Source organism: Monopterus albus, unplaced genomic scaffold (genome assembly GCF_001952655.1).
Source record: "Monopterus albus unplaced genomic scaffold, M_albus_1.0 scaffold41.1, whole genome shotgun sequence".
Lineage (NCBI taxonomy): Eukaryota > Metazoa > Chordata > Actinopteri > Synbranchiformes > Synbranchidae > Monopterus > Monopterus albus.
Genome location: NW_018127921.1, coordinates 85,774 through 113,632, shown reverse-complemented (window position 1 = coordinate 113,632; position 27,859 = coordinate 85,774). Strand labels below are relative to the sequence as shown.

General features: G+C 41.1%; 2 protein-coding genes across 2 annotated transcripts in view; one reads left to right on the top strand and one right to left on the bottom strand.

The window, feature by feature from the left end:
- Positions 1–18,288, top strand: part of gnptab (N-acetylglucosamine-1-phosphate transferase subunits alpha and beta) — a 25,120-nt gene extending 6,832 nt beyond the window's left edge. Inside the window, 16 exon segments of the mRNA XM_020599616.1 lie at positions 1,153–1,214; positions 1,410–1,544; positions 6,312–6,473; positions 6,666–6,845; positions 7,887–8,057; positions 8,365–8,488; positions 8,574–8,777; positions 9,097–10,184; positions 10,270–10,469; positions 10,548–10,767; positions 12,464–12,577; positions 12,670–12,755; positions 12,855–12,953; positions 13,495–13,662; positions 14,427–14,517; positions 16,788–18,288. Of these exon segments, the coding sequence (XP_020455272.1) occupies positions 1,153–1,214; positions 1,410–1,544; positions 6,312–6,473; positions 6,666–6,845; positions 7,887–8,057; positions 8,365–8,488; positions 8,574–8,777; positions 9,097–10,184; positions 10,270–10,469; positions 10,548–10,767; positions 12,464–12,577; positions 12,670–12,755; positions 12,855–12,953; positions 13,495–13,662; positions 14,427–14,517; positions 16,788–16,859 (3,176 nt within the window). The 3' untranslated portion in view covers positions 16,860–18,288.
- A 2,774-nt stretch (positions 18,289–21,062) lies between these two features.
- On the bottom strand, positions 21,063–26,997 carry chpt1 (choline phosphotransferase 1). Its single transcript, XM_020599692.1, has 8 exons — positions 26,541–26,997; positions 23,129–23,276; positions 22,790–22,931; positions 22,613–22,697; positions 22,021–22,152; positions 21,760–21,918; positions 21,529–21,654; positions 21,063–21,233 (listed from the first exon to the last, which is right to left on the bottom strand). Exons 1-8 carry the CDS (start codon positions 26,886–26,888, stop codon positions 21,117–21,119), a joined length of 1,257 nt encoding a protein of 418 aa, XP_020455348.1. The 5' UTR covers positions 26,889–26,997; the 3' UTR covers positions 21,063–21,116.
- Positions 26,998–27,859: the final 862 nt, after the last annotated feature.

Genomic DNA, 27,859 nt, shown 5'->3' with positions numbered 1-27,859 from the left:
GGGATCAAATACTTATTTCATTCATGAAAATGCAAATTAATGTATAACTTTTTTGTAATGCATTTTTCTGGATTTTTTTGTTATTGTTGTGTCTCTCACTGTTCACATAAACCTACCATTGAAATTGTAGACTGATCATTTCTTTGTTAGTGGGCAAACTTACAAAATCAGCTGGGGTTCAAATAATTTTTTCCCTGACTGTATATACATTTCATGTTAAACAGGCATGTTTTGGGGATCAAGTAACAGGTTAGCTTCCATCTTTAATGCAGCCGTGGAAATAAACGAAGCCTTCAACAATGATATAAACTGTTCCAACATATTTCTGTTGTTGATGAGTTACAACAACAAATTCTCTCTGTACAAAGGCAGTGTTGGGAAAGACTGTAGCTGCACCCTCTGAAGCATCATTTGGAAAAGCGCCATTAGCAATGGAAGTCAGAGCTTTTCAGGGTTTCATCCTATAGCAGCATAATGAGCCACAGGCACCTCTAGGCTGTGTAGAAGAACAGAAAAAGCTTCAAGTGATGGAATGGCAGCACGGTGTCCAGGCTTTTTAGGTGAAAGTAAAGCAACCTAAAGGTGCAGCACATCTATGGGAACGTCTGCAGCAGTGCTGTCTGTCCCAACTATGTTTGATTGCAGTTGTAGAACCAATGGTGCAGGTGTGTTTGGTAGTTTAGATTACACTAATAGCAAGTGCAAATATGGAGCTGACCTCATACCTTTGAACAGTAATGAACAAACACATATGCAGTGGAGTGCTAAAAATACAGACTGTGGCATGGGAAGAATTCTGTATAATGAGAAAATGTATAATTAAGAATAATGGATCTGTGGAGTTGAGTTATTTATTTTTAGTCTGCTGATTTCTAGCATGATATTTAAGCAGTCAAGTTGATTTTAGGACAGTTAGGAGGGTATATACACTGATAATCATGCAGAGTTGCAACTGCTCTGTAGAGCTGCTGCCACACCTTGTTTGTTTAGTGTCTTGCTCCAGGGTACTGTGATGTTAGTTGATGACAAACCGGTGCTCGTTTGTGAAGTCTGCAGGCACAAGTGTGTCTCATAACCTCCATCCATGTTATGAATGAATCAAGTAGAAATCTGTATAGCTGAAGATTGCCACTGTTGTTTTTTTTTTTACAGCCGATAAAGCCTTAACTGACATGTCTAGAGAAGAGAAGTTCTCTGTGTCCAGATGTTACCTGGTAAGTTTATAACTGTTATTTTATTTATGCATGTTGAGTTGTCTGGACATCTGACTGGTTTCACCTGTATTCTCAATGTATTCTGTTTGTTCTTTGCTCATGGAAATCACATTGCCCTCAGTCAGAGAGAAAGAAGGTAACTAAACATCAAACTGTATTGCTATGGAACATTCAAAGTCTCTGTGTGTTTTGCAGACAACAGATAAAGAGGCTCCGGGTCTGATCCGCATGCAGTCTCTGGCCTATCTGAGTGGCTTCCCAGGCTCCTTCAAGGAGACAGAACAGCTGAGAGCTAAACTGCCCTCTGCCATAATCAACAAGATCAACCAGGTAAAAATGCCACCTATTCAAGTTATTTCTGTTTATTTGCACTGAAAATCAAATCCAAAACTTGATTCACAGCTGAAATAGTTCTTGGTGGTTTTGTGGTCAAGAGGAAATGTGTTGCTAATAACAGGAAGATAATAGGAAGATGAAGAAACTGCAGAAGAGTTTTGAAATATGTTAGCTTTCACCTTCTTTATCACATGAATCACATCTGCATGGTTAATCTGTTTTGTCTTTTGACCCTTTTATTTCGCAGTAACTCTTTTTATTGTATTTATTACATCAGAATCATATTTTGGGAAAGTACCAGATAGGATAAGAACACCTCACCTTTTTCCTTTAGAGTTCTTGCTAGTTTTAAATACAAATGCCAGTTCTCCTTTGACTCATTTTTCCTCTTTTGCCACTAGAATTTGTTATAGGTTCCTGAAAAGGAGAATTTTGAATTCACTGTCAATCAGCAGGTGGCAGTGTTGCACAGTAAACACTCATGGCTTATGACTTAGATTTTCTTACTTGATAAACGGTGAATGTGCACAAATTCCTCAGATCTTTGTAAGTACTGTAGTGTGATCACAATGCCACTGCTTTGCCACCAGATGTCACTCTCAGTGTCCTTTCAAGGTGCTGAACGATGTCTCTACATCATTACTACAACAGGCATATATATTTGGGTGTGCACAAATTAAGGTTTTGATCTTTTTATACATCACAGTGTCGTAATCTAATCACAAATGGAGAAGAGGTTGCACTGACTTGCTAAATATGGCCTTTCTCTATTTTAAACAGTTAAGTTATGATGTGGATTATAAGATATTATTAAGACAGTACGTATTATTTTTATAGCCACTCTTGCATTTCCATAAAGGTACATAAAAGAGTTCTATACTTAAAAATATCAAACAGTTTTTTCTGTTTGATATGCTTTTAGACAAAATTCAGTTGATTTACTAATTGAGGTTTTGCATCTATTACAGCACAGTGGTTTTAAAACGGGGTGGCTCTCTCTGTCAAACACTGGTGTAACTAATGCCGTTAGTTCCACATGTGCTTTTCCTGCTATAAAAGGTCTAAATGTCTGCAGTGAACAAAAAAGAAATGAATTCTAGACAAAATAATAAAATAATCATAGTGTATGTGATGGTCACAAATGTGCATCTATCTATGATGAAGCTGCTTCGAGTCAACCAAGTCAATCACTGAAACTTTATATGTGATGAAGTGTATGTTAACGGTGTTTAACCCACATATCATCATCAAACTCAGCTGTCCCATCATTCCCTGCCTTTGTCTCCAGGCTTGCCACAGAGTAGCGTGTTGGGTCATGTGATAATAACCAGCTTTAACCATAGCTGATGGTGCTGGGGTTAACATTAGAACAGCTGTTAGCAGTGGTGCCAGCCAAAACGCTGTAAGGTCACCAGGATTTTACTGACCTTCCCTGCACGCTCCGCTCACCCCTACCATTTCATCCACGTTTATTTGTACCTGGATTTACCTGTTTGGAGACCAGTTTTGATATTTTATAAGCAGAACTTGCTGAAAGGGGTGTTGCTGTACTAAAATGGAAGGAGTAAAGATGATACTGGGACATGTGAAGCCGCACAGGAAAGGGGTGTTGCTGTACTAAAATGGAGTGAAGCCGCACAAAATCCTGGAAAGAGCATGGAAAGTGTGTGTGTGTTAGGACTGTAGGAAGTCTAGCCACGCTGCAGCCACACAATGCACAGTTTGGATTTCAAGGTGTTTCCTGGTGTTGCCGGGGCCTTTCTGTGAAAGAGGGATGGTGTGCATAGTGTGGGGAAGCCAGGTTCAGAAGTGAGAGACAGTCGGTATTTAAAGCTGGTGTTAAACCAAGTGCCATAGTGACGAAAGCTGCCCCACAACCCTGATCATATGCCCGTGCTGTCGCTTGTTGAGTCGGTCCTTCAGTGTCTGTGTACAAGCCTGCTGATGTGTCTGTATTTTTATGTGTATGAAAAGCAAGACTCAGAGGCTTATTGTTACATGCTTATACCGTAGTGCAGTGGCGTACTCTGGCAATTAGAATGAGTGGGTGGTGCAGTTTTTCACCTTATAACGATGTCAAATGTAAATGCTGTAAGGTTGTAAGGAAGACTATGCAAAACAGTTTTCTACACATTTTTACTCTTTAGATGTAATAAAATGAACATTTAGGATATTCATTAATTGTTTAGTCTATAAAATGTAAGAAAACGGCATTGGATTTTGTCAAGATGACATCTTCATATTGCTTATTTTGTCCAACCAACAGTCTAAAACACAAAGAGAAAGCTGGACCCAGAAACTCGACAAGTGTCTTAAAAGAAGAGAAGGTCACAATTTGCATTTTAATTTTCTGAATAATCAGCTATAGGTTTAAATTTTTACTCAAGTAAACTGTGGAAAGGAGACAACTGTCTAGACACGTTTGGCTTAAAGGCAAATATCAAATGTCAAAACACCAAAGTCCTTACATAGCACATCTGGAATAATTGCAGCCATTTCCTTTCACATTGCATCTTTATTCTAGTTCAGCAACACTGTTTACTCACCTTCCTTGTACTGCAAAAAAGTGCAACTTAAGAAGTTTTATTTCAGGATCAATAAATCTTCTTTTTCATTATTTGGAGCAAACCTGTGTCAAAGTAAATTTTCTGGATTGTCTAATTAGTATCGTGAACATTTCCCAAAGTTTTCACTTTCCATGCCCACACAGCTGATTATCAGACTGGATGAGCTGAACTCTCAACCAAGCAGGTGATGTAAAATGACATAGCTTCAGCTCAGATGCAGCTGTCCTCGGTGCTGCATGCTACGGCAGTTCCACACCTTAGTCCATCTGCTTAAAAAGATCACTCACCACTGGGTTAATTGGTTTACACCATTGTTTACACAGAGTGTCAGCTCAATTACATCTAGACTAATGGCGTTTTCTGTTGCAAGTGTCTGACAGGCCAATGTGACCACAACTTAAAATGTGTTGTGATTAAAATATACCTGTGTTGATACTCTGGTGAGGAATAACTGTAGCTGCTTCCTGGAGGACTTGACAGTTAGTTGATAAACCCTAAAATTAAATTTCTCCTCCACTACGTGCACTACAAACCTGAGCAGCTCGACCGTCTCCGCTCCCTGGTACCTAGCACGTTGCTCCTTATTTTTAATCCTGTTTATGTGCTGCTGTGCGGTTAGTAATGTCAAAGGCTAAGTGACAATAATGAGATGATTCTTAAAACACTAGCAGAGGCCGACTCAAAGTCTGTGAACTGAATCAGTAATGTGGTTACTTAGCATTAGCTAATTTTAGTCACGATAATCTACCACAGACCACAGAAGGCTGTAGCAGCAAAACACCTGAAAGTACTAAATTGTGCAAGGGTTGATTTGTGGGGTGGAAGTAACAATAGATTCTAAACATGTTGAAGGTTATTATGAATTTATTTTGCAAGTCGGCTCTGGACCCTTTGGGACCCCTGATTTAGAATAAAATGTAAAAAAAGAAAAAGCCCCACACAGTTTACCAGAGTTCAGTATAGTGTCTTAAAATTGCCTGATTTGTTCAACCAACAGTACTTAACCTAAACAATAGTCAAGTTGCATTTAAGAAGCTGGAGCCAGAGAATGTTCGACACCTTTTTAAGTCAGTTAATCAACAAATTTTAGAACAAGTAAAATTATTTGTTTTAATTATTTGGAATAAATATGGTCATTCCATTCTAGTAAATGAACAGGCTTATTGGCCATAATATAGTATGTATATGAAATGGTTTTGCACTAGCTTGCAAGCAGGCACATGCCTCTGTGAGACCACCGCACACCTCTGCTTGTGTGTATGCATCAGAGCATTATCAGGACTATAAAGAGAGCTGCAATAAAGATGGCAATGCGAACTAGGGTTTGCTGGACCGAGCTGTGTTTGTAAGTCCCAGCTGATCCTCCTCACCTAAAAACAGGAGCAGAGACAAACAAGTCAAGGCAGGCTTATATGAGATCTTTATGTTCAGAACTGGGCGGAGTGAGTTTTTTTTTCCCGGGCAGCTTAAAGTCTGACAGATGATTGAGGCATGACAGATGGTTTGAAATGGACAAGGCCAGGGGTGTCTCACTCATATGCACCACACACACAGAGTCCTGAGATGCCTCACATAGCTCCCCTGAGATCAGATGGAGAGCCAACTCCATGTGACCCCAGTGGAGAAAATGACATCATTCAAACCCTCCCCTCTATAAAGAGCCTGTTGCCTCCACCCAACCGTTGTAGCTGCTTTGTTTTGACCTCTGTGGGTGAGGGGTCACGCCACGTGTTTTTATTTTCACACTCAGTCATCTCCATCTTTCAGAAATCTTCCTGTCCCAGCCATTGACTCACTGCTACACTGTGGCTGTCTCCAGCTTTTGAGAAATGTATATTTAGGAATTTCCCACAGTGCATGTGATGATTTTTGTTTTTTTTTTTGCCTTAGAGGAGTATTCCACAGATTTTGCATTTGACAGTAACTAGACACAGACTCTGGAGGCAACCTTATCGGCTCTTGAGAACAGTGTCTACCTTGAAGTGATCTGGTTCAAACTGTCAAAAGTTGAAGTTCTCATTCACCTGAACATTTCAATGCCTAAATGTGGGATATTTTGGCCTCTGTTGCTTCAGTTTTGACAATTCCTTTTTCTTATCAGTCTGCCAATTTTATGTAAATGAAATTCCACATCCCTGGAGGACTTTTCCAAACATTAACACTGTGTTGTTAATTTGGTTTGTTTGTGTCTCAGTTTGAGTTGTACTCAGAGGCCAGCATCGCCCTACTCCACCTGAAAACCCCACAGGACTTCACTGACCTAGTGCAGCAGGCTAAAAAGAACTTGACTTTGGATGGAAAAGAGCTAACTGTCAACCCTGGCTATTTGTTCTGGGATCTGACTGCCATCTCGCAGGTACCACTGGTGCTACCGCTCTCTTATATGCATATTTAAGTAATGGAGGCCATTTTTATTAACTTTTAGAACAGCAAAGATATGTTGGTGGGGTTGAAACATGTTTGAATGTTTGTTAGGAGCAGTTTTATCTCCTGACATGCAATCCAAACATGTGCTATTCACTCCTCTCTCTTCTGATCTTCTCTTCAGTCCAAACAGGATGAAGATGTTTCAGCCAGCAGATTTGAGGACAATGAGGAGCTCCGCTACTCACTGCGCTCAGTGGAGAAACACGCTCCCTGGGTGCGCCACATCTTTATTGTCACCAATGGGCAGATTCCCTCCTGGCTCAACCTGGATAACCCCAGAGTTACCGTTGTCACACATCAGGTAAAAATTAAACCTCGACTTTTCCCACAGTGCTTATAATTACTAAAACACTGATTTGCCTCACCTCAGCAGACTGGGTTAAAAACTGTTGATCAGTTACTCCTATGCACCAGAGACTGATCAAGATTTTAACTGTTCACATACAGCAGTGACTCAAGTAGAGGCTACAAGGCTAGAGTCCATTCTGCTGCGGCTGTCACCGCACAGGCTAAACTAAAAGTAGATTGGGGGATATCCGGTAGCGGAGCACTGCCATGCTATTCATCATGGGACTCCAGATTACCCTATGGCGAGGCATCATCTAGCAGCCCAGCATGGTGGTGATTCCACTTCGAGAGTTACAGGCATGGAGGGCATAGCTGTGGGCAGCACAGGCAGCGCCAGACAAATGTTTTAAGTGAGGTGCGGCATACTCAATTTACAGCCTCAGTGCTACGAGGTAAATGAACCTGACCTCTCCTCTTTCCTGGGGCTGGTACAGTATTAGGTGGAAGGTGTGGTTTTTACTGTTACTGCTGTACTGTGAACTGCTTCCTAATATATTAGTTGGGCACTTTTACAAAGTTATTCTTGTGCCTCTTGTGTTGTATCTCAGTATGTTGTATCGTCTCTTTTTTATGTTTCCATGTAGAGATGCATTTTGAGCTCGAGGTCTCCATGTTGAATGTGAGGGATTTTGCCCCCTGTGGTTACATTTAATAGTTCCTTTGTTTCAGTTTGCACTAGTGTTGTAACAGGTCCTGACATGTATGTATTAGGTCCACTCCACACAGTTGTATGGAATTACTACTTATTGGCTTGGGTTCATTATGTATCAGGTTAACCTCAGGAAGACAATGTGTTAGTGTATTTTGGTGGATTTGGATCATTTATGCCACACCCTATTGATTTAAGCATATTTTTCCTTATTAAATTATATCTTTTTCCCCTCCAACAGTGCCAGAAGCGCTCCCATTTGCCATGTTTGGTTTGTAAATGATATATTTAATTATCATTTACAAACATTTTACTGTATACAGAAATGTTTTCTTTGACTTGCAGGATATCTTCCTGAACCACAGTCACCTCCCCACCTTCAGCTCCCCTGCTATTGAGACCCACATCCACCACATCCCAGGGCTCTCCCAGAGGTTTATTTACCTCAATGATGATGTGATGTTTGGCAAAGACGTCTGGCCAGACGACTTCTACAGCCACTCTAAAGGGCAGAAGGTGGGAGGGGCATTTGCACTCCATTTGTTTTTCTCATTAGTTTTGCAATGCAAAACTAATTTGAGTAAAGACTTGTTAAATCATCAGATACGAAGGGTAATGAGTTCAGTCAGTTGGCTGGACACACCTCAAACTGAGACACAAACAAACCAAATAACAACACAGTGTTAGTGTTTGGAAAAGTCCTCCAGGGATGTGAAATTTCAAATTGGCAGAATGATAAGACAAAGGAATTGTCAAAACTGAAGCAACAGAGGCCGAAATATCCCACATTTAGTCAGCTTTTTCTTTCCTCACGTCACCGCAGGTGTATCTCACCTGGCCTGTTCCCAACTGTGCTGAGGGCTGTCCAGGATCCTGGATCAAAGATGGGTACTGTGACAAAGCTTGCAACAACTCTGCTTGTGACTGGGATGGAGGAGACTGCCTAGGTAGAGAAAGCACCGTTATGTCTTCTGTATAAATTAACTCATTTGTCTCATTCATGCCAGATAAGTGATCTCTTCTTTCTGACAGGTGCAGCTGGGAACAGTCGGTTCGCTGCAGCGGTTGGTGGTGTTATGCCTGGTGGAGCTGGTGGACAGGTGTGGCAATTTGCAGTTGGTATGGGTGTAACACCCTGTAATGTAGGCTGTGCCAACTCCTGGCTGGCAGATAAGTTCTGTGACCAAGTCTGCAATGTACTTTCATGTGGCTTTGATGTGGGCGACTGTGGCCAAGGTGAGTTTAAAGCAAATACATATATGTTATTATGTTTTTAGCCCAAATTCCATTATAACAATAATAGAATCTGGTATTTGGTAAATGTTCGGTCAAAGGATAAGTCTGGTGACATTCTTATTGTTAATAAATTTCATGAACAATGAATTTAAAGACTTGCTTTCAGTAGGAACCAGCTTGGGGCTGAGAGCCACAAACAGGGTAGTGGAGGTGAAAGTACTGAAAGATGGATTAATGCAATATTGGTTCTGGTCTTCTCCTGGGATTTGGTGTTAATAGATAGAGAATAAATTTATTCTTGTTTTTATTTCTGTTCCAGAGCATTTTGGTGAGCTGCACTGTGTCACCTTGTTGAGGAACCACACCCTGTACACCCTCCCGGTGGGGGAGGTCAGGCCATATTTCAGCTTCGAAGGACTGGCTCGCAGAGTCTCTGCGGCCCACGTCAGCGACAACCAGGTGATTCGCCACACCTCAGTCGCCAACAAGTGGAAAACCATTCACCTGCTGCTTTATCCCGGCCACAATGCCACCCAGATCCAGTACAACCTCACTTTACAGAGAGAAGACGACACAGAGTTCACAATGAGTTTCTCTGTAGCTGTCGACACTCGTGAGGTTCCTCACACTAACCTTTCTCAGACTGTGAGCAAAGACGCTGGCAAGGAGCCGAAGGCAACCCCGACCCAAGAGCCTGTATTCCCTTTTTCAGATATTCCTGAAGACAAACGGGGTCCTAAGATCCAGAAGAGGCAGCCTGGTGAACCTCAGGTTGTCATAGAGGTTCCTTCACTGAACATGTCACTTTTACCAGCTACTGTACGCAATGAGCTTGAGAAACTGGAGGAGAAGCTTCTGATTGGCGACATTACTATGAAGGGTTATAACCTCACTAAGGCCAAACTTCTAAAAACTTACAAGACACAGTTTCAGCAGCAGCAGGTTCTTGATTCACAGCCAGGTAATGATGGTACAGCCAAGATCTGGGGGAAGCCTTATAAAGACCTGGAGGGAGAGCAGCTGGAAGGACAACCACCTGTGGAGGCGACAGCTGGAGGTATCATTCAGAAAAATCTGAATTTGAAAGATATTTCCAGGAAAGACATGGCTGTGCAAGACAAACCTCTCTCTCCTCTTATTCCACTTCATATTGATGATAAGCAAAAGAAAGACTTTGTGGGGCCAAAACCTTACCCTTTCAATGCTGCTATCGAGAGGCCTATGATTTCCAAACTGCTAAACAGCATTTCCAATATCAGGAGCGCTGAGAGTCGGACAGAGCTGTCCAGTGCTCCAGAGGGAGCTCCAGAGGGAGCTCCAGTGGGGCGAAAACTCCAACATTTCACCTCCTCTGATAGAGGCTTCCTGCCATGGGAGAGGAGGAAGTACTTTCAGTACCTACTTGAGGTAGGTAGCTGCAGCTTTGACTTTGAATCATTAATCTTGCATTTTAATTTCTTTCAATATCACTTCCTTTGTGATGGCTCTATAGGAAGAGGAGCGTCTGCAGAAAGAGCTGATGTATGAGACTGATGGCGCTGCTACTGGGCGACGGCTGCAGGACACTTTTGCTGACTCGCTGCGTTATGTCAACAAGCTGCTCAACAGCCAGTTTGGCTTCACATCCCGCAAAGTCCCCGCCCACATGCCACACATGATTGACCGTCTCATTATGCAGGAGCTGCAGGACATGTAAGGGATATAGTATTATGTCTTTTGTACAGATTTCTAGATATTCCTGAATATGTTAAACTGTGCTATTTTCTTCAGATTCCCAGAGGAGTTTGACAAAACATCAGCCCATCGTGTGCGTCACCCAGAGGACATGCAATTCGCCTTTTCATACTTCTACTTCTTGATGAGCGCTCAGCAGCAGCTCAACATCTCCAAGGTGTTTGATGAGGTTGATACTGATCATTCGGGCGTTCTGTCTGACCGTGAAATTCGAACGCTTGCCACAAGGATCCACGAGCTGCCACTCAGCCTCCAGGTCAGATATACTGTATTTTCTCTTCCTAATATAAGCCTTTGAGAACTGTTAGATAATACACTGTTCAAAAGGTTTAAGGGATCACTTAAATCACACATCAGATCTTATTGAACTATTTATTAAAATTGAAAACCTTTACTAAAGTACATTGTATAACTTGTTCAGAACAAAATAACATAGCAACAGTCAGGGGAAACCAAAACCATCAACCGGTGGAGGGCTGTATTTAAAATCACACTGAAAATCAAAGTGAAAAACTGAAATCACAGGCTCATCCAAGCTGAATTTCATCACGACAACTCATAATGTGACTCAGAAGTGTGTATGGTCTCCGTGTGCCTGTATGCACTGCTGACAACACCTGGGCATGCTCCTGATGAGTCGGCGGATAGTGTCCTGGGGGATCTCCTCCCAGACCTGGATCATGGCATCACTGAGCTCCTGGACAGTCTGGGGTGCTACTTGGTGGCGTCGGATGCATGATACATAATGTCCCATAGGTAGTCTATTGGATTTAGGTCAGGGGAACGTGAGGGCCAGATAATGCCATCAACGCCTTCATCATCCAGGAACTGCCTACACACTCTGGCCACATGGAACCGGGCATTGTCCTGCACCAGGAGGAACCCCGGGCCCACTGCACCAGTGTAAGGTCTGCTAGTCGCTCTGAGGATTTCATCCCAGTACCTCATTACAGTCAGGGTGCCGTTGGCTATGACATGGAGGTCTGTGCAGCCCTCCAAGGATATGCCTCCCCAGACCACCACTGACCCACCACCCAACCAGTCACACTTGGTGATGTTACAGGCAGCATAACATTCACTACGGCATCTCCAGACTCTTTCACGCCTGTCACATGTGCTCGGTGTGAACCTGCTCTCATCTGTGAATAGAGCGGGGAGCCAGTGGCAGACCTGCCAGCTCTGGTGTTCTCTGGTGAAGGCCAATCATGCTGCACGATGCTGGGCTGTGAGCACAGGTTGTACTAGAGGATGTGGGGCCCTCATGCTGGATGGAGTCTGTTTCTGACAGTTTGGTCAGAAACATGCACACCAGTAGCTGCTGAAGGTCACTTTGTAGAGCGCTTGCAGTGCTCCTCCTGTTCCTCTTTGCACAAAGGAGCAAATTCTTATCCCGCTATTGGGTTGCTGCCCTTCTACGGCCCTGTCCAGCTCACCTGGCATAACGGCCGGTTTCCTGCTATCTCCTCCATACTCTTCAGATCGTGCTGGGAGACGCAGCAAACCTTCTTGTGACTGCATGTATGGATATGCAATCTTGGAGTAACTGGACTACCTGTGCAATCTGAATGGGCTGCAGGTACTGCCTCATGCTACCAGCAGTGACAAGGGCACTTGCAAAAACAAAATATGAGAAGAATCAGTCAGGAAGGATAAGGAGAGAGCATTTGTCTGTGGCCACTGCATTCAAAACCATTCTCTTTTGTCAGGGTTGTCTTGCTTCTGCCTCTCTGTTTCACCTCTTGTTACTTTCATTTGCATCAAAGCAGGTGAAACTGATTCACAATCACTTGTGCATCCTAAATGGACAGATTGATATCCCTGAACTTTAAATGACTTAGCATTTTACCTTAATGATTAAGTGTTCCCTTAATTTTTGTGAGCAGTTTAGTTTACACGAATTCTTGTGGGTTTTGAACTACATGTGTTTATTATATGTATGTGGTATCTTATAGGACCTGACAGGTCTGGAGCAGATGTTGATAAACTGTTCTAAGACGCTTCCCACTAATCTGACCCTGCTCCACCTGGTGAGCCCCACTCAGGAGGCATACTATGACCCCAGCATGGTAAGTCAAATCAGAGAAACAGAAAAACCCAGACTGATGTTTTGTAGCACTTGTAATGCTGAGATTCTGATCTTTTTTTATTTTATTTACAGCCTCCTGTCACAAAAGGCCTTGTCCTCTACTGCAAGCCCATCACACAACGCATCCACAAAGCCTTCAAAGACCAGAACAAGTACAAGTACGTAACACTAACAGAGCCTGACAAAGGATTAAAGATATTCTTCCTGTTTGGCTCTACTTTTGCTGTAGTGCTACTAATATGTTTTTTCTTGGGCAGGTTTGAGATCATGGGAGAAGAAGAGATCGCTTTCAAGATGGTGCGGACCAATGTGTCCCATGTGGTCGGCCAGTTAGATGACATTAGGAAGAATCCAAGGTGAGTAGATCATCATCGTTTCTTTTTCAGTTTTCCCCTCTATGTATTGCAACCAGACTTTACATTTTTTCCCACCACGGTTTCCATGGGTCCTTAAAAAAATCTAAGATCCATTAATCTGAATTTTAGTATAATTGACTGAGTATAATTTTGACAGGGCTTATACTGTAAGTTATTGATTATGATTATGTTGATTATTTTAAAAAGTTCAATTGATATTACTTCTGTTATTTTCTTTCTTTTATGTGTTTTTGGGAGAATGTGTAGGTGAAAAAGTAGTGCTCTACATTGGTACTATGTTTTTTTTTATCCAAGAATTACTTGTAGTGTAATTAAATCACAATCAACATGAATACGCAACTGATTTTTCTTCATATCCAACATACATTTTTGCCAGTATGGGTGAGAAATTATAAATTGCATTCAAAATGGTCTAAAAGGTCTTAAATAAAAGTCATAAATTTAACTAGATGAAACCTGCAGAAATCCTGTACCACACTGGCTGTTAAACTGCACTAATATGTGCATTTTCACCCAACAGGAAATTCATCTGTCTGAATGATAACATCGACCACAGCCATAAGGACGCTGCTACAGTGAAAGCTGTGCTGAGAGACTTCTACGAGTCCATGTTCCCCCTGCCATCCCAGTTTGAGCTGCCCAGAGAGTATCGCAACAGGTTCCTGCATATGGAAGAGCTCCAGGAATGGTAGGGCATTAAGTGTTGAGAACATATTAATTAGTTGAAATTGCTTTAGCTCACTTGCTACTGAGGCTGCAACCACAGTATTATTAGCCAGTGTTGGTGGGCTTGTCCTGATGAAGCCAGATAGCATTTTTTTTTTGTTTGGTTAAACTTTGAAGCATCACATTGTTTGATTAATGGGCCAATAAAATAGCAAAAAATGCCTAACACATTCTGTCTGACTAAGGTTCTGCCCCAGTTGGCCTTAGTTAATAGTTCGCAGCTGTCACCATGTGAGTGTTGCCTGGTTGGGGCAGTGGGAATCCCTTGGTGGCTTTAGAGGGTTTTTGTCAGGGACCCTGTTCCGGTGTCCATGGCACTTCAGCTGGAGAATCCCAGCCTCGCAAAGAGACTAATATTAGACCAAGTTGCTTCAGATCAGTTGCTAGCTATAAAATACTTGCACGATCATCACACAACTGATTCTCTCATTGCCTCTCCTGCCTTTCCAGCTCTCTGTCAGTGTCAGAGTTAAGAAGGTGGCAGGCAGGTGGTGTTGGGTAAAGTCACCTTGTCACCCTGCTGACCCCTTCATAATTGCATGCTTTCGTCTTGTTACATCAGATAACTAGTCTATCCTAAAGTGAGACCTGATGCCTTCAACCTTTGCCTCCAATTCAAGAAATCCACATTTTATTTCTGCATCTGTACTTGTTAGTGTTGGGCATGGCAACAAAGGATGAGTTCTGTTTCTTAATTTAAAATGAACTGAGATGTGTTTTTCTCAGGAGGGTGTATCGGGACAAGCTGAAGTTCTGGACGCACTGTGTTCTTGTGACACTCATCATCTTCACCATCATATCCTTCTTTGCTGAACAGGTCAGTGTGTCCACCTCAGACCACAGTTTATTAACAGTTATGGACACACAGGGCATTAACACAAACACCTCGTTTTCCATCACTAACACTCGAGCTATGATTCAATCCTTCTGTACCAAAATTTCACTCTGAGGTGGCTTTGTCTCATATGTCAAGTTAGCATGACCATCTCAGCCAGGACCTGTCTTGACAGAAATGAAAGGCCCCCTCCTCTGTGAAGGGTGAGCCTTGGATCAGATAGTTTATAGTGTTTTCACCTTGTTTGTGGCCAGAAAAGTGGGATTTCTACCTGGAGGGGTGTCCTAGGACCATTAAAGCAAAAGTCTGGAAAGCTTTTCTGTCAGACTCTTCCAGTTTGGTACTGGACACAGATTAAAACAAATGCCAAGAATTATTGAGCAAGTGCTGTTCAAGTTTGACATTGAGCTCCTGTGAGGCACTTCACTAATCCAGAGGTTTCTGGTTTCTCTTCAGCGAACATAAAGAGAGGTTTAAATTTGTGGTGACCTTAGGAGAATTTTCCTCTCAGTCACTGCATACGGATTTTTGATGTCTTCTTTTGGCACAAGACGACGCTGCCTGTCATGCTATCTAAATTATTATGACAGGAAAATTTGAGTCAGCTTTGCACACTTAAGACTAGAGAGATCAAAAGTGTCTTCACTCCTCAGATGGAGGTTATTTGAAGGTACTCTACTGCTCAGCTTCCAGGATTATATTTGATTTCTTGAGTTACAAAGGGGAATTTGGTGTCAAAGTATTTCTGTGTGACCATGTCCTGATCATTAAACCCTCTGACGCACAAGATATTCTACATTTTTTAAAGCACAAGACGAGTCAAAAATGACCCACATTTATTTTTATATATGTCATATTTTATCCATAGCTGAATGATTCATTGAAATATCTTTAAAGATAATGTATGTCATTACCTAGTACTTTAAGAAACAATCAGGTGCTTTGTTTTTTAAAAAGTACAAGTCATTATTTTATTTTGGCATGATTTTAAACAGATGTGGCAGTGCTGTTAATAAGGAACAAAACACAGTGTTTTTTTAATTGGAGTTTTAAGTATCTCAGGGTCTTGTTCACAACTGAGGGTAAAATTGAGCGTGAGATTGACAGGGGGATAGGGCCAGCAATGTGGACGTTGCACCAGACTATTGTAGTGAAGAAGGAGCTGAGTCTATGCTTCAACCCTCACCTATGGTCATGAGCTATGGGTAGCAATACGAGCAGCCAAAATGAGTTTACTTCACAGGGTGGCCAGACTTAGCCTTAGAGATAAAGTGTGGAGTTCGGACAACCAGAAGGGACTCGGAGTAGGACCGCTGCTCCTTCACATTGAAAGGAGCCAGTTGAGATGATTCGGGCATCTTATCAGGATGCCTCCAGGGCGCCTTCCTTTGTAATATCTCAACTGGGTGGGGAACTCCTTGAAATCCTGCTGGAGCTGGAAAACTTTGCTGGGGAGAGGGACAACTGGACTACCTTGCTGAACCTGCAGCCACCGCTACCCAAACTTGGATAAGCGGAAGAAAATAGATGGATGGATGGAAGATTATGACTGTTTGTGTTTTATCACCTTAGAAGTATTGTTTGTTGGTATTTGTGATTTTGGTGAAGATCAGATCACATTTAATGACCAATTAATGCAGACAACCAGGAAACTGCAAACAGTGCCATTACTTTTTCTTGTAACTGTATTTCTAACCACAGGCCAACTTAAAGAATGATGTGCATGTATATGCACATGATTGGTATTCTGATGTGAACAAAACTTAGATATGTCACATAGGTGTGTTAAGGCAGTCTCTTGGCAGGTGAAACTGTGACTCTAAGAGGAATAATTCACAGTAAAACATGTTCTTAATTACAAATATTGTGACAAATGAAAGTTTCCTATTAAATTCCATTAAGAATACATGTTTGACCCATCTTGCATATTAACATGATCTTGTGTTAATTGGAAAGATTTTTAGTTACTGGTAGGTGGATTTGGTTACTGTAGAACAAGGCTAGCTGTTTTAAGCCTTTATGCTAAGCTAAACTAACCAGCTGCTGGATGTAGCTTCATATTTAACAGACGCATCTAAGAAAGGTATTAATCATCCAAACCTCTGCCCCGGTGCAGTTATTAGGTGTATTTCCCAAAATATCAAACTGTTACTTCAAGTGTAAACATCCCCATCCCTTCTATATCACAGGTGTTCTCTTGCTAACACAGCTGCATTTAATTTCTAATTATGCTAATTCCCCTCTTCCTGCAGCTGATTCAGCTAAAGCGAAAGCTGTTCCCCCGGCGCAGGGTATACAGGGACAGCAACTCTGAGCGGGTGTGAAAGAGGAAGACTACCCCCTCTCTTCTCCATTCTGCACCTCAGCCTCCACCCCTCCTCGCCTGCTCTGTAGAGACAATGGGAGAGAATCCAGTCCAGGGGACTGGGTGGAAACAGAAATCTGAAGGTCCTCAGTGTGTGTGTTGCATCAGCACCCATGGGGAATAGAGAAATGAAGTGAGATGGTGATGAAACATTTTTTTTTAGAAGATGACAAATGGGGCTGCCTGCTGAAGGGAATCAGAGCCAGAAAGAGGAAGCCTATGAATCTTCATTTCCCCCACTGGGTGGCATCTGAGACTTCTCACCCAACACATAAACAAAAACTAACCACCCCTCTCATGTCCTCTTCAGGTCACTGCCTGATAGGTTGTTGAAATGTGAAACACAGCATATCAGGGGTCATGGTGTTTGTGTGCAGCAAGAAAGTTTCACCATAAAATCCATAGGGTGTTTAGATTAAAGATGAAAGATTAGTCGGTTAATCAACAGCAACCAATCTACAACTATTTTGAAAATTGATTCAAGTTTCTTTTTAAGCAAATATCCCAAACATTTTCTGATATTAACTTCTTAAATATTCATATTTGCTTTTAATTGAACGTCTTAAAGCTTCGAACAGTTGATTGAACAAAACAAAATGTTTGAAGGTGTTACCTTGGGGTCTGGGAAGTTTTCACAATTTTTAGACATTTTCTAGCCAAATGATTAATTGAGAAAATTGTCGACAGACTTGTTGATAATGAGGAAAAATAGTTTCTTGTGGTTGCGTTTTTTTTTTACTGCTTGTGGTTAATTTTAAAGCGATGGAAGAGAAAAGTATGCAAATTATGAAGAGAATTCATTTAGTTGTTGCCATTATATCTTCCTTGTCTTTAAGAACATCAAAACTTGAAGTGCCTTCGTTGTTCATTCCTGTTCAAGCATTTGTTTTTTTTTTTTAAATGTCTTATGCGTGTTGGCCAATACATGATGAATGGGATATAGAACAATATGAGTATCTTTCTTGATGTGGTACAGATGTAATTGTTGGAATTGATACTACAGCTTTCATAGCAGTCTCTATGTGTGTCCCTGTGGGACTCAGCAGGCTTGCTACTGTCTGAAATTCAGACCCCCTCAGCATGTCCTGTAACTTATTTTGATTGTATTGTAACTGTCAGTCCAGTCAGGACACATCTGATTTGAATGCTGCAGAATGTAAATATAGTCTCATAAAAGGCTTGTCAGTTGAATGTCAGCTTTACAAAGTTCTTCATTGTAATGACAAATATGGAAGTGACTAGTAGACACTGTCAGCATTTTGCTGCTGCTCTTTAAGTCATATGATGTGTGATGTCAGCAGGCAAAGTAGTCAAGAAAATGAGTAACATATTTTAAAATCAGTGTTTCCTCAGATTGCATCAGTTCAACGATTCCTCTGCCTGAAATAAAGTGTGATTTTGTTCAGTCACTGTGGTCCAGTGTTGTGGTACGCTTACCATTTTTCTGCTCTTTTATACTTCTACTCCACTATATTTTAGAGGGAAATATTGTACATTTTACTCCACAACATTTGTAGTTACCAGTAGTTTGTAGTTTTCAAATTGGGGTTACACCCACAAACAATGCAGATTTCTAATCAGCTTACAGCTCCTTAGATTTATTAAGGGATGCTTTGGAGTGAGGCAACTTCCCAGTGGGGAACCACTGGACTAAAAAAACCAAATTGTATATAAAGTAGTAAAAAAAACTAGCTCAATCTCAACCAGCCACAACTGGAAAATACTGCTCATATACTGACACATCAGTCATAACCTGACAATGTACTTACACCGATTAGGCATAACATTATGACCACTGAGAGGTGAAGTGAAGAACACTGATTATCTCATGGCACCTGTCAGTGTGTGGGGTATATTAGGCAGCAAGTGAACATTCAGTCCTTGAAGTTGATGTGTTGGAAGCAGGAAAAATGGGCAAGTGTAAGGATCTGAGTGACTTTGACAAGGGCCAGACAGTTATGGTGAGATGACTGGGTCAGAGCATCTCCCACACTGCAGGTCTTGGTGGGTGTTCTTGGTCTTCAAAGGTTAGTACCTACCAACAGTGTCTAAGGAAGGACAAACGGTGAACTGGAGACAGGGTCATGGATGCCCACGGCTCACTGATGATGAGGTTGACCTACTGTAGATTAAACTTTTAACTTCCATTTGTACTTTTCTAAAGATTAAAACTTATTTGAATCTTTGTTAAAATGGTTGAAAATGAGAAATACTGTACATTGGTCTCTATGAAGAGAAAGAGTCAGAGGCTGTAGTGGTGATATCACACCTAGAGAGGTGAGGCTGTTGAATTCTCTCTAACTTGTCCTGGTGGTTTTGCCACTTGTGCTTAAATATGAGCTTTCTATATTGTCTGTGAAGTTTTTCCCAGGTAGGCCTCCATTTTTTATTAATGTACCTGGTATTTTGCACAAATTAATATAATAGAGTAAGTTACTTGTTTATTTAAAAAAAAGAAACTGAACAACTATGTGAATACTGTTTACTTTGTAGCCTTCAAATGAATAATATATCACTGAAGGGCCTTTGACAGGGTAGGAAACTTAGTTCTTCCAACCTTGTAATTTCATTGGTTGTACTTCTCGTCAATCATTCTGCCAAAGCCTGTGACTGGCTAGTGCAAAATTGAGAGCAAGTTAGGTTGTCCCTCGCCGAGTTGGTTGGATGATTACATTGATTGATGTGCTGACTTACCAGTGTGAGAGCTACATGAATGTAAAGAGGTGTATTGTTTACATGTGAAGTCTAGCAAACACTACAAAATGGTGCTGCTGGGTTAGAGCAATAGCAGCTTACTGAAATGGCAAACACAACTACTCCAGTTTTTGGACTTTTTTTCTACATGACAGAATGTTTGCTGGACTTGGGTGCACATCTGTGCTTCACACAACAGCAAAAGGTAGGGAGCGACTGTTATGTTTTGTGTGCTATACAACATATGTGCCACGGGTGGGACAGCCTTGACATTTTCCTCCATTTTTGTTTTATGCGAGTACTTTTTACATCACTGACAGTGACATCAAAACACATGAAAATATTTTCTTTATTACAATATTTTCCAGTGAAAGTGTTGAAATTGAGATTATACTGTACATTTCAATGCATAGTTCCCAAATCTACTGTAAATTATGTAAGATCTTTTTTTTTTTCAGAAATGTCCCTCTACCCAAGAAGATAACTTTATTTTTCCAAATAAAATATGAAAATCCAAATAAAAAAATAAAAGTCAGCTAAAATTTGTTTACCAGCACTAATTAAATATCCCTTTTGATTCCAGCGAACCTGAATGAGCCAGTCAGATTAATGTTCAATAATATTGAATCACTCAGAAAATTACTGATAATTCAACAAGAAGCAAATTAATCACTGGCCTATACATATTATATAGCCTGTTTGTATAAGTGAAGGAACATCATGAGTGAACAATGAATAGTTAAAAAAACAACCCTCCAATAGCACTCTATTATTACCATTGTTGTATCATGTATGATACTTAAATGAAAAACAAAACATACAAACCTGCTTTGAATATTCACAAGTTAAACAGTAATTATAACAAAAATACTGAATTCTGTACAATCACGAATAACCAATTATTAGCCCTTTAGAGAGAAGAACAAAGAAAGCAGAACAAGTTGAGTGTTAACGCTTCATCAGTTGACAGCACTAAAGGCCACAGGTGACATGTTTTTTTTCATGGATGGTAGGATGAGATGAACAAACGTGAACAAAACTATTAGAAACAAAGCCTTAGAGAAAACCAGTCACTGTTTTCAGCGTTAACACAGATGTTACCCCTTCATGTAGCTCGTTGACAACCTGCCAGTCCACATTACAAACTGGGAATTGTGTTTTAAAAGTCATTTTTAAAACATTTTATCTGTATTTTCAAGCCCTGATTCACATCAGATTGAGTCAAATTCATTTAATAAATAAAAACACGAATGATTAAGAAACGTGTCAACAGCCAATCAGGAATTCAAAGGACCCAGTGGTACCATTCAACATCCCTGCTTTTCAAACAGAAAAGCAGGGATGTTTTTTGGTTTGAGTTGGTCTTATTTTCTTTTGGGAGGGACAGGCAGTTTTATTCTGTGGTCACTTTGCCAAGGCTGCAGTGGCTTAGGGTTGAGGGTATCTCACCGTGGTGGTTGTCTTCTGCTTTCAGGAGCGGGGAGAGATCTACGTCCACCGCCTCCTCCCGCCGGGCAAACTGTCAGTCGCGGTTTGTGCTGCTCGGCGGCGTGATGCTGAAGACTCGGATGCGTAGATGGGAGGCGATCTGGAGACACACGCCTGTACAGTACCATGTCAGATCCAGAATAGAGAGGATCTGCAGAAAAAGAAGGGGTAGAGGGTCAAAAATCAGACAGTAGATCAGTGAAAAACATTATACTGCAACCCCCTCAGTGGTGATAGCTAATTAATGAACCTGGATGACCATTTAAAGAGCAGCAATAATGTACAACATGGACCAAGTGAAAATGTGCTAGTATAAATGAAAACAACCAGTTGGTTTTTCCTTTAATTTTTTTCACCCATTGGTATATGGCAGTACAATAATTACTGTCTGGAGTACCGCTTTAAAAGAGAGGAAACGGTTAATTCAAAGTTCGTCCAGTACTGACCATGGCGATCCAGAGGACTACGTGCTCGTCAATGAAGCTGTTGAAATACTGGTTGAGGAAGAGGAGGATGGGCCCTATAAAGGCTGTGTCTGGGAGGTGCAACTCACTCTTGGTCATGTGTGCTATCTACAGAAGAGGCATGAGTTAAAGAAAACAGAATCATATACAAACAAAGGAATCGTGTCAAACATAAAATTGGTCAAAAGGGTGCTCAAGACAAATGAAACATACCACCAGCTTGTTGGAGATCTTGGCGATAACCAAGCCAAATGTGAGCAGGTACAGACAGGGGTGATGCTGAAACAGATGGGAGGGTGACTTCTTGAAAATGATGAAAGCCATGGTGAGGATGAGGCCAATGTGCAAACCAGGAGTTAGCACACTTGTGTCCTAAACAGAGGGAATATTATTAAACATGTATCACGATATGTTACCTGTTATAAAAGTTCAGATTTTGTGTAAAGAGTGAATATGTAGAGTATGCTGACTTACAGCCACAGTGGAGCCATTTTTGCCAACCCCTCCGTTCAAAATAACATAGAAGTAGTTGTAGCAGGAGTAGAGGGCCCCTCCGATGAGGCCCATAATGGGGAAGGCGAACAGCTTTAGTCCAATGACGGGCAACTACATAAACACATGAGGGTCAAATTAACATGAACAAACAAAAGTATTCTCCTTATAGAAAGAAAAAGGGCGCTTATATGAAAGCTGCAGGCATGCCGAGCATGATGGGAGGGCAAAGCGGAAAAAAAAACAACTGCGGGTGACATCAGCTTTTTGAGCCAGATCATGTCCAATAGATGACCCTTTGCCATGGCATTAGCTACCCATATTTACCTTCTCACTTCTCTCATGTGATGTTAAGTCAAGCCTCCAAAGGCAGCACAGTAAAAGTAAAACACAAATTCTATTTAAAGACTAGCACTAAAAACTAGGAACTGGTTCAGATAAGATTAGTATAGTGTAAAAACTAATGGAGGAAAGTGTTACTATACAATCAAGGTGAAATGTATGTGTTCCTGTGTGCGTACAGTATTTGTAGACACATACATGTGGCTGTACAAAATATATTATTCCCAATTACCATGGTGTGCCAAAGGCTAATGCCTCCAAAAGCCGACATCAGATACATGATTATTATGCTAATCTGCACCTCTGTGACGTCAACCCTGTGAAGAAAGTAGAGAGATTATCCTAAATTTAAGGGACTGTAGCAATATTGAATAAATGTAACACTACTGAGCACATGAGTTAGACTTACAGTCCAAAGCGAAGAGTCCCAGACACATAGGTCTGCCAGTGGGCACAGAAGAACATAAACAAGCCGATGAAACCACAGAAGAACATCCAGTTTGAGTAATTTCCTATGCTGCATGAAATGCATGCTCCCACAGCAACAAACACTGCAAGGAGACACAAAGAGAAGAGCGACAAACAGAGAAAAAGATGAACTGTTAATCCACCATCATATAATAATATGTTAACAAAATGACAGAGCTCCTCTTTGCTCTACTAATGCACTGTTTTTATTAGTTTACACATCTAACAATGCACAGGGGAACAGAACTGAGGTTCTGGTTGCAGCTGATTGATAAAGCACCTGAGGAGACAGCATCACAGCCATGGTCAAAGAGCTCTCCAAGTGCTGAGCTGCTGTTTGTCCTCCGGGCCTGTTTCCCATCAATAGCATCCAGAGACTGGTAGATGAACAGGCCCAGTGCACTCAGGATTAAGGCCCATGATGGCGCCTGAGTGGGGAGGGAAAACAAGAGAGTTTGTAAAGGTGCATTAGCAAATATTTTACTCACTGTCTAATGGATTAGGTGAAAATGGGACAGGATGTGGTGTCTCTCTGCTATACTACCCCACTCCATGGCACTTTGCTGCCTACAGCCCTCCCTTCCAGCTTCTCTACCCCATGTTGTCAAAGTATGGTCCATAAATTATAACCAGCCACTGAGGAGCTCTGGCCAGCTAAAAGTCTGAAACAGCGTCTGGCAGAGTGAAGAACAGGGTCACAACAGTATGAGATTTTCGCGGTATGATAATCATCTCAGAAATATCACAATTTCAGTGTATTACACAGTTACTATTATTAACAGCTACAACGACCCTCAGAAGAATGAAAAAGGTCTTTTTATTGCAAGTGACTGTGCCAGTTGACTGAGCTGGATTACAGCACTAAATTGACCCTAAAGAATAAATAGTTATATAGATGATTTTTTAAAAACTGCATAAAACTATAACATATTACATAACAAAAAAAAAAAATGTTAGCACCAGTAGTAGAGGAAGCATTCACGTCCTTTACTTAAGTAAATGTACTAATACCACACTGTAGAAGTATCCTACTCTGTTACAAAAGGTTCTGCATTAATAATGTTAAGTAAAAGTATTAACATAAAATGTACTTAAATTATTAGTAGGCTACTCAATACAGAAAAATGTTATACTATACAGTATATTATAATATTACATTAATATTCTATGACTCGTGCACTGATGTAAAAGTAGGATTTTGTCAGGTTTGCCCAGCTGCACCTGCCTCTCTCACCTCCCTCACTTTGTTCTCTTTTTTAGCCCCTGATTACACCACCTGGCACACCTACTCCACATCAATTGATTATCACCAGCTGCACCTTATTAGTTCTGCCCTTACTTATACCCTGCTCACCCATCACTCCCTTGCCAGTTCATTCTAGTTTTCTCAGGCCCTCACTGCTGCAGTTGTGTTTTACCATCTCCTTTTGTTGTCATTTTTATATATTTGGACTCCCTGCTGCCGCTCTCCTCCCATGCTGTTTTTCTTCCTCCACGGACTACTACCTCCGGACCTTGGCTCCACTCAACCCTTCCAGTCTGCCCCGGTCAGGTTGATGCACAGTCACCAGTTACCATCTGTACTATACCCTGCTTTCTGTCGCCTCAGTAACCTCCGTTGTCCACCGACCAGCTCAGGAGTGACCCCCAGCGCCGCAGCTCGGCCCACTCTATCCATCTCATCATTGTACTGCTATCTGCTGCTGATCGACACCCGGTTATCCAGTTCATCTCCACCTGCCTTATTTTACCATTCACTGCACTGTTTATAATAAATCACTGCTTGCACTGAAGTCAGCTATCTGGGCCCGCCTTTCTTATGCTCACTCACTCTCCCATGTACGAGCAAACATAACAGATTTGACTGTTGCTGTACTAATTTGTATCCAAGAGCAAATATTGATTCCTTTCATTAGGGATTAACCTGCCGATTATTTTCTCCATCAGTCAGCCGACTGTTTTGTAGAACATCTGACAATAGTGAGATATATTCACTATACCGTTTGATTAAACCTACCGTCAATGTGTACACGTTACCAATAATGGAAGTCCAGATACAAGTAAAAAAAATGTTATCAGTTGTTTATGAAACAAAATATGGATGCAACTGAATGTCACATAAGCCATCTATTTAATCCACTGATACTGTACGTTGTTAATCAGTAATCTGTGTCATTGGATTTAAATCAGTTAGTGTATTGTATTTTAGGGTTTTACCATCCACACACACACACACAATATTTAGCTGTGCATGTACTTTAAATATGAAGAAGGAGGGATTCCAGCATTCAAGCAGCTGGCTGGTTCCTCTCACTAGGCTGAAGGTTTACAGAAAATGTGGACACTAGAGCTGGCAAACACTGTATTTACCACTACAATGTGCGCATATTTGTGACAGGGACAAAGAAAGTCTGTGTTTCCAGAAAGATGAAGAACCCCATTGTGTCCTAAGTCCTGCTGTTTTCTCTCAAAGCCCACATCCTAAACACTTAGACTGGTGGGGACAGGGTCTGCTTGTTTAGAGTTACCACAGAGGCCATGCAATGGAAAAGTCAAAACTATATTTTATGGTTTCATATAAGTTCCTTTAATATGCATTTGTTTACACAGGCAAGGAACCTTTATATCTTTGTAGTCCATGAGTAAACGTGGACAAAGGTCAGGTTTTGCTTTCGTCAATCCTGAATAATAGTAGAGGAACCTGAAATGCCTTTGCTCTTATTTAATTTGGCAGTAAGGACATGCTGTATGGACTGTGGACTTAGGTGCAGGATTGTCATAGTTGGCTTATTCAAAGGTGTGGATTTGTTAACACACACCTATGGATTTCATGTTAGGGCCACTGCTGTACAGTAAACCAGGAGGCACAATATAAGTGGATCATAGGTCAACTCTTACTTCAGCTTATACTGCAAGCCATATTTCTGTATTTTAGGTAAGTGTTTTGTAATAAACTATGCTGAAGGTGGATTTGCAGCAATTTCACATCCACTTAGTCATCTACACTCACTGGCCACTTTATTAGGTACATCTGGACAACTGTATGTAATTCAGTGCAACACTTCCACCTTAACATCTGTTTATGTAGCTAAAAAAAAAATTCAGTTTCAGTTTTTTTCTGTGAAATTGTCATAAATGTATACATTCAATTACATGTTTATTATTGAGGCCATAGTTAAAGGTGGTGTTGTACTGGACAACATTATATTTAGAGGTGTTTCTATATTTTTGTCCTCCCCAGTTACATATATGAGATGGTCAGAACATTAGGAACACCTCTTAATATAATGTAGTCCAGTACAACACCACACTTAACTGTGAGCTCAATAATAAACATAGAATGTAATTTATACATTTATGGCAATTTCATCAAAAACAAACATTTTGAGCTTCATAAACACAAGAGACGGTCTGTAATTCGGCTTACACAGTTGCATGAACCCATTGATGACGTGTAAATGTTATTACAACACGATAAGCTGCGAGACTCAATTAGATAATTAGATAATATCAAATAAATAAAAGATAAAATAGACAAAATCATGACTTTTGCGTATCTTTAGTTCGCAGGTATCCATTTAACTTTTATTCCGACTTCTGAATTGAGGGTTCGCATTCTGTCCATACCAGTGAAATGGTGTAATTAGGGGTGATCTCCGTGTAGAAACTTTTGCCAAGCTGGTATCACTCACCTCCTCTGTTGCCGTGGGACAATAATACACTAGCACCAGTGTGGTTAGGATGTTGACCAGCAGCCCAGTAATAGTCAGGGTGTTTGGTGCGATCCATGTCGGTATTTGCTGGACGAGCCAGTTCCAGTAGATCTGAAACGGTGGCTCAAACAGGGATCGACCACAGGCGCTGTATTTATGCTCCTCCAAACGCTTGAGTTGTACGGGTGACAACGGCTCTGGCCACAGAAAATGTGCCATAGTTTTTCTGCCTCGTTGCTCCTCAAGCTCCCCAATACTCCCAGATAATGACGCAGACACGGATGGCTTATCTTGGTCGTCGAAAACAAATAGCTGGTTATTTGGCATTTATAGCTAGGCGACGAGCCGAAGCCATTTCCACACCGGAACCATGAGATGTCGATAATCTATATGTTTCTAGTCGAGTCGCGTCTCGGCAGGAAACGAGGATCGGGAGGAAATAATATGGCGGTGCACTGGGAAGTTTAGAATCAGAATCAGCTTTATTGTTCAGGTGTGTCGGACACACGAGGAATTTGACTCTGATACATCCGCTGTATATGTAAAAACAACAAATACAAGAGAGCGCGAGCAACCAAGGCTGCCATCGCTGTCGGCGCCATCTTCAAACCTGTTTAAACTTTAAACCTGTAAATGATGTTTAGTCATCATGTACAATATATACATGTAAAATGTTCATTTTTCATTCACTTTAATACATGCACAAAACGTCTCTCTTTCAGTTCTCTAATACGTTCATGGAAAACGCAGGTTAGTGGTACTGATATAGGAACTGTAGTGCGCTGGGCTCTAATACCATCCCTGGTACGCTAGTGGTTAAAGGCGCAGCGCTCTCGCCACTGCGCCCCGGGTTCGAATCTTGTCTTTTCCTCACTGCTACAGTCTCTAGCCCATACAGGTCTTGTACACCTTTCCTTTGATTCTTGCTGCCACTCTTCTGTCACACAACACTCCTGACACATTTCAAAAATACTAGGATTTACCCCCCCCAAAGAGATCAGTTTAAGAGAATATTCTGTGTCAGTCTCATGTCGTAGGAAAGACATAATGAGATAGAGAGCTTAATTGTGGACATTATAAATATTTGAGAACCAAAAAGTTTGGATCACAGTCTGATAACTTTTCCCCCAAAATGAGTTTTAATGAGTGCAAGGTTTAATTAGTTTTGATAAAATATGGCAGGTCCACACAAAACAGAGCTCACAACACAAAACAACTTTTTAAATTTCTTTAATTGTAATCTATGGGACATAGTGTAATTACATTGTTAACATGAAAAGGCTGAGCTTTAATCAAGC

Excerpts from the sequence above, each read along its gene's own strand:
- chpt1 (XM_020599692.1), bottom strand. The coding sequence starts at position 26,888 with ATGCCAAATAACCAGCTATTTGTTTTCGACGACCAAGATAAGCCATCC. Across the intron at positions 21,655-21,759 it reads AGATCTCCAACAAGCTGGTG|ATAGCACACATGACCAAGAG; the intron begins GTATGTTTCATT and ends CCTCTTCTGTAG. Across the intron at positions 21,234-21,528 it reads TAGTCCTCTGGATCGCCATG|ATCCTCTCTATTCTGGATCT; the intron begins GTCAGTACTGGA and ends CTTTTTCTGCAG.